General features: G+C 36.3%; 1 protein-coding gene across 1 annotated transcript in view; it reads right to left on the reverse strand.

Moving 5' to 3' along the window:
• Positions 1–7,164, reverse strand: part of LOC110203668 (uncharacterized) — a 203,832-nt gene extending 196,668 nt beyond the window's left edge. Inside the window, exons 1-3 of the mRNA XM_078148053.1 lie at positions 7,136–7,164; positions 6,754–6,972; positions 1,387–1,486 (exon numbers count right to left, since the gene is read on the reverse strand). Coding sequence (XP_078004179.1) covers positions 1,387–1,486; positions 6,754–6,972; positions 7,136–7,164 — 348 coding nt within the window. The remainder of the gene's footprint in view (positions 1–1,386; positions 1,487–6,753; positions 6,973–7,135) is intronic.
• Between the last annotated feature and the right edge of the window lie 301 nt (positions 7,165–7,465).

The following is a 7,465-nucleotide window of genomic DNA, read 5'->3' on the forward strand; positions in this document are numbered from 1 at the left end:
TCTTACTCTACATTTTTTCAATCTCCATATTTTACTCTCTGAGTGTCTCTCCTCATCTCCACTTCTCTCCATCTGGTGTTTCTTCCATCTCTTTCCCTCCTTAGCTCCTTCTCTTTCATTCTCTCTGTCTCTGTCATTCTGTTCCCTGTCATCCTATTCAATGTCCCTTCATTCTTCCCTTATCATATTTCTGTTTCTTCTCTCTCCCTCCATGTCCATCTCTCTGTGTCTCTCTTTTTCTCTCTCTCATTCTCTGTCTCTCACTCTGTCTCTGTCTTCATCTCTTTTTCTCTGTCTCTCTTTTTCTCTCTGTCTGCCTCTGTCTCTCTTTCTCTCTCTCTCTTTCCCTTGACATCTTTCTCCCTCTTCATTTCTTTCTCTCTTTCTCTTTAAACCACACATTTCTATTTTCATGTATGTCTCTCTCTATTCTTCTCTCTCCATAATTCTCTCTGTCTCTCTCTCTCCCTCTGCTTCCCTTTTACTCTTTCTGTCTGTTTTGCTTTGTGTCTCTTCATTTTTATCTTTCTCCATTTCTATCTATCTATCTATCTATCTATCTATCTATCTATCTATCTATCTATCTATCTCCTTCCTCTCTTCTTTCTCTCCCTCCTTCTAGTCTATGTCTTTCTTTTTTATGTATCTCTCTCTTTTAATTTTTCTATTTAAGCTCTCTCTCTTCTTCAACCTCATTCCCTTTAGCCTTTCCTTTCTCTCCTTACCTACCTCCCTCTCTCTCATTCTTTTTATCTCTTTTTCCATCTCTGTCACTCTCTCCCCCTCCATCCTATTCAATCTCTCTCTCTCTCTCTCTCTCTCTCTCTCTCTCTCTCTCTCTCTCTCTCTCTCTCTCTTTGTCTCTCTGTCTCTCTCTCAATGGGTACATCCATTGTGGATAGCAATTTAAAATCATACAAAAAATGACTAAAATGTTCATACCCTTTGACTTAGATATTTTATTACTGGGCTTATACCTTGAGGAGGCCATTGATAATAAGAAAAATTGTTACACACCAAAATAATTACAGCATCACTTTTGGGGACAGCAAAGAATTGGAAACAAAGTAGATTACCATGAATTGAGGAATGAACAAAAGAATCATGCTATATGAGTATAATAAAATACTACTGTGCTATAAGCAAAGATAAATGTGATAAATAGAGGAATACTTGGGCCCCCCAAGCACTAGATGCTGGACAAGTTGATTGGCATGTTTTATCCAAGACCATTCACAGTTTCCCAAAAAGCTGAGAGAATGCCTCTCACTCATCATCTTCCTCTGCAAACAATTCAGCTATGCCCTGATAGAAATAAAGGTTAAGAATATCTGCATGCAGCAGTTTATCAAGATTGATAGCAAGATCCACACAGACATGACTTACCCTGCTGGTTTCAAAGACACCATCAGCATCGAAAGGGCCACAGAGCATTTCCATCTGATCTAGGACACAAGGGGCTGCTTTACTGTTCATTGCATCACAGCTGAGGAGGCAAAATACGAATTGTACAAAGTGAAAAAGTTCTTTTCTGTCACCAAAGCCATTCCCCATTTGGTAATCCAGGATGCCCACACCCTTCACTATCCAGATTCACTCATTAAAAGGAATGATACCATTCACATTCATCTAGAGATTGGCAAGATCACAAATCTCACCAAGACTCATACTGGTAATCTGTGTATAATGATTACTAGAGATAAACTGAGTCAAACTAGCCTGATCACCAACAGAGAGAGACATCTAAGGTTCCTTTAATTTGGTTTAAGTGAAAGATATCAATGGCAATAGCTTTGCTAGGACGTTCTCCAACACTTTTTGATATTGGAAAAGGTAACTAGCATTGGATTTCTCTGTCCTGAGAGAAGGTCATCTATCTCACCATGGCTAAAGAAAGACACAAGAGGCTGGCAGCCAAATGGTGAAGGTGGAGAAGGTTTGCAGATTACAACATGATTCCTCTGGCTTAATAAATACCTTGCAAAGTGGGGGGGTGGGGTGGGAAGATGGTGACAACAATCAGACAACACACCAAAAATTTTGTGAGATGCAGCCAAAGGAGTGCTTAGGGAAAATTTCATATCTCTAAACACTTACATCAATGAAAAAGAAGAACAGATCAATAAATTGGGCACGCCAAAAAAAAAAAAGAGCAATCTCCAATTAAACACAGAAATAGAAATTCTAAAAACCAAGGGAGAGATCAATAAAATTGCTAGAAAAAAATGATTCAACTAATTAATAAAACTAAAATTTGGTTTTATTAAAAAACACTATAAAATAAATAAATCATTGGTTAACTTGATTAAAAATAAAAGAAAACCAAATTCCCAATATCAAAAATGAAAAGTATGAATACACCACCAATGAAAAGGAAATTAAAGCAGTAATTAGAAGGTATTTTGTCCAATTATATGCCAATAAAACTAACCATCTAAGTGAAAATGGATGAAAATTTACAAAAATGTAAATTGTCCAGATTAACAGAAGAGGAAATAGAATACTTGAATAACTGTACCTTAAAAAAAGAAATTGAACAATCAGTATTAGCTCCCCTAAGAAAAATCTCCAGGACCAGGTGGCTTTAGGAGTAAATTTTTTTGTTTTTGGTCAGGCAATGGGGTTAAGTGACTTGCCCAGGGTCACACAGCTAGTAAGTGTTATGTGTCTGAGGCCACATTTGAACTCAGGTCCTCCTGACTCCAGGGCCAGTGCTCTATCCACTCCACCACCTAGCTGCTCCCATATGAGTAAATTCTACTAAATGTATAAAGAGCAATTGATCCCAATACTACACAAACTATTTGACAAAATAAATAAGGAAGGAGTTCTACCAAATTCCTTTTATGATGCATATATAGTTTTGAAACCTAAATCAAGGAGAGGAAAAACAGAAAAAGAAAACTGTAATTTCTTTAATTAATATTGATGAAAATTTTTAAACAAAATGCTAGCAAGGAGATTGCTGCAATGAATCACAAAGATAATACACTAAGACCAGGTCTTATTTATACCAGGAATCCAGGAGCAATTCACTGCTGGGAAAACTATAAGCATAACTGACAATATCAATAACAAAACCAAAAAATATCATATGATTATATCAATAGGGGAAGAAAAAGCTGTTGGTTTTTTTGTTTGTTTTTTGGCTAGGCAATGTGATTAAGTGACTTGCCCAGGGTCATACAGCTAGTAAGTGTCAAGTGTCTGAGGCCAGATTTGAACTCAAGTCCTCCTAACTCCAAGGCCTGTGTGCTATCCACCATGTCACTTAGCTGCCCCTGGAAGAAAAAGCTTTTGACAAAATATAATACCCATTCTTATTAGAAAACACTAGAAAAATATAGGAATAAATGGAGCATTCCTTAAAATGTATTATTTATCTAAAACCAAGAGCAAGCATTTTATCTAATGAGGACAAAGTAGAAGCCTTCTGAATAAAATTAGATGTGAAGCAAGGATATGCATTATCACTACTAATATTCAATATTTTACTAGAAATGTCTAAACAATTAGAAAAATATTAATTGCTCAATCATAGGCCAAGCCAATATAATAAAAATGACAGTTCTACCTAAATTAATTTAGTTATTCAGTGCATACCAATCATACTAACAAATAATTATTTTATAGAGGTAGAAAAAATAGTAACAATATTCACCTGGAAGAACAACAGTTCCGGAATATCGAGGAAAACAATGAAAAAAAATGTGAAGGAAGGCTTCAAAGCAGTGCTAGATTTCAAGCTGTCTTACAAAGCAGTAATCATTAGGACAATCTGGTACTGGATAAAAAAATAGAGTGGTGGACCAACAGTATAAATTAGGTACACAATACACAGTAGTAAATGACCATAGTAATCTGGTGTTTGAGAAAGAAAAAGATCTAAACTTTGGGGGCAAGAACTCAGTGTCTGAAAAAAAATTGCTGGGAAAACTGGAAAGCAGTTTGGCAGAAACTAGGCAGAAACCAACAGTGTGTACACCAAGATCAAAATGGGTAAAATATTTAGACAAATTAGGAAAGCATGGAAAAATTTACCTGTCAGACCTATGGATAAGGAAACTGAGTCAAATTGATAAAAATACAAACCATTCCCCAACTGATATGAGCAAGTAGTATTCGGAAGAAAAATTCAAAGTTATCAATAGGCATATGAAAAAATGCTCTAAATCGCTCTTGATCGTTTTCAGAAAAATAACTGATTAACTGAGTGTAGATTGAAGCATTATTTTTTAAATTTTCTTTATTTTTCCTTGCTTTTTCTTTTGCAACATAGCTAATGTGGAAATATATTATGTATAATGGATATCATATTGCTGCCTGAGTGCAGGTGGAAATGGAAAAGGGGAGAGAATTTGAAACTCCAAATAAAAACTGAATATTAATTTTTTTATTTAAGCAAAAAAAAAGTGAATTCTCCCAAACACTGAAATGACAATTACTCTCAATACTACATAAACTGTTTTTGAAAAAAAGAGAGGTAAAAATGGGATCCTATGAAATCCCTTCTACAACACAAATATGGTCTTGGTAACAAAATACGGAGAGTTAAAAAAAGAAAGAAAATTATAGGTCAATTTAATAATGATTATTAATGAGAAAATTTTCAATAAAATATTAGCAAGGATGCTACAGTAATATATACTATGATCAGGCAGTATTTATGCCAGGAATGCAGACCTAGTTCAATATTAAGAAAATTATAAATATAATTGACCACATTACTTGCAAAACTCACAAAATCATGATTATTTCATTAGATGCAGAAAAAGATTTTGATAAAACACAATACTAATTCCTGTTAAAAAGAAAAAAGCATAGGAATAATTGGAGAGTTTCTCAAAATGATAAGAAGTATCTATCCAAAACTATGAGTAAGTAATATCTTTAATGGGGATTAGCTAGAAGCCTTTCCAATATGATGAGGGATGAAATGAGGATGTCCATTATTGCCACTAGTATTCGATATGTTGCTACAAATTCAAGGCATAGAAATAAGGCAATAAAAACATTTTGAAAAAATAAACATTGGTAAAGAAGAAACCAAACTCTCACTTTATGTGGACAATATGTTTACTTAAGAAATTTACTAAAAAACTAATCAAAACAGTGAACAACTTCAGTAGTGTAGCATGATTTAAAATAAACCCAGACAAATATTCAGCACTTCTGTATATTACCAATAATCCATCAGGCAGGCTGGCTCATTGAGGGAAATATGACTCTCTTTTCCCATTCTTTTCAGCCATTCTGTCCAAGAGGCTCAGGGTATTCTTAGGGGCTACATCTTAAAACAAAAAGAGACACAGGGTATAATACAGGTATTTACTTCATCTAATTTTTACCAGGGTGCTAGATTCACCCTGTCCACTAGGTACAAATCTGATGCTATAATGAGTATAGCATCATGGGATGAATTAATGATGTGGAGCCCCCTAGAGATTCTGAGGTTGAGGCAAGTGTCCTCCTCTGTCATTAGAGAAATCTTGAGATTTTTAATTCTGAAACTTAATGGGCAGTGCCTTTTTTAGGCTATCAATAAATTTATGCATTTTGTCCCATTAAAATACAGCCCTGTCTGTGTGGCAGCTTCGTTCACATTTTGTAGCATTTTAAAAAGAGAATCCGAGGTGTCATCCATTATGGCCGGGAGCACACATTTATAAGTTATGGAGAAATTAGAGGAGCAAGGGGAAAAAAAATCACCTTTCACATCAATAGATAAGGGAAGAGGTCCTGAGTAAACCAGCTATAGAGATATCACAGAAAATAAAATAAACAATTCCAATTATATAAAATGGAAAAGTATTTTGCACAAACAAATCTAATGTAATTTTAATTAGAAAGGAAACAGGTTAATGGGGAAAATTGCTGCATATTTCTCTATTAAAGGCTTTATATTGCATATAGGTATACACACATACATACATACATACATATATGTGTTTGTGCATTTTTTTAATGTACAGATGAAAAAAGAAGGAAAGAGAAGCACTGGTAGCTTTGAAAATGCATATAAAATTTATTATATATATATGTGTATATATATATATATATATATAAATTTATTTATTTATAGTTTTCAACATTCACTTCCATAAGATTTTGAGTTCCAAATTTTCTCCCCATCTGTCCCCTCCCCCCACCCCAAAATGGCGTGTAAATTGATATAGGCTCAACATAAACAGAATTTATTATGTATTTTAAAGGAAATTAAAAACCCCTGAGCTATAGATGATAAAGATCAACAGGTGCGTGGACAGCCCTTTTTTTTGTTGTTGTACGATGTACGTGGAAATGTTTATTTGGTCGTCTTTTGTTGAGACCAAAATAAGAATGAATGAATGAATGAATGAATGAATGAATGAATGAATGAAAATGAAAAAGGTACAAAAATAAGAGGTATTTCGTAGACTGGTTCTTCTTTCCCCACCGTCACCTTCCAGTCGCACCTTGAGTGCAGCGCTTCACCGAGGGGCTGGGGAAGGGGGGGGGGGAAGGTGGAGTGACATTGGGGAGGGGGCCTCCAGAGGGAGGAGAGATCACTTGAAGTGCTAGACAAGGACCTCCACCCTCCACACACCCCGCACCCCTCACGACAGACACAGGCCTGGGCACATACACCTGTGGATGCATTCTTGGGTGAAGTCTAAAAGGCCCTGAACTGAGATCTGGGGGGAGCGCACACGTACACCCCCGTAGGGGCTCTGGAAAGGAAGCAAAAGGGGCGCCCTGAGGGGCCTTACTTACCTCCCACACAGAGGGGACTCCCACGAGGCATCAGGCAGGCCCGGGGTCTGGGGGCGAGAGGCTGATGGAGCTGGACCAGGTTTGCTGGCAGCTCCTTGTCGCAGAATGCGCAACAACCCAGCCCAGGTGAAAACCGCAGAAAGGAGGAGACTTGTGACGTCACTTTGGGAGGCAGGACGTGATTCAGCCAATGGAATGTAGGTCGTGACAGTACCACCCCTGCAGAACAGATCAGTCAGGCAGTCAATCTAGATTTGGTGAGCTCCTACTATGTGTCAGACACTGCGCAAGAGCTAGAAATCAGAAAAAGCGAAGGATAAATCGGAAAAAGAAGAGATCATCTCATCTAATAAACTGATAAAATAACACAACATAGCTGAACCTGCAGGATTCAGGCAAAGTAATCCTCATGTACAATTCATCTTTCCAAATACATTCTTGAATATAAGAGAAAAGGGAAAGACCAAAAGGGGGGGGGGGAAACCTGGAAAAGAAATAAATAGGAAAAAAAACACAACTGCACATAAAGGAAAATTCTGAAAATAAAAGAAGAAATGAATAAAATTTGGGCAAAAAAAAATCAAATGGACAAACAGCTAATTGTTTTAGAAATGGCAACCAAATTGCTGGGATTTTTCAAAAATAAAAAATAAAAAAAGGATGAAGATCAGTCACTCAATGAACATTTAACAAGTGACTATATGTGCCAGAT

The sequence above is a fragment of the Phascolarctos cinereus genome, unplaced genomic scaffold (assembly GCF_003287225.1).
Source record: "Phascolarctos cinereus isolate Bilbo 61053 unplaced genomic scaffold, phaCin_HiC Scaffold_8;HRSCAF=390, whole genome shotgun sequence".
In the NCBI taxonomy this organism is placed as follows: Eukaryota; Metazoa; Chordata; class Mammalia; order Diprotodontia; family Phascolarctidae; genus Phascolarctos; species Phascolarctos cinereus.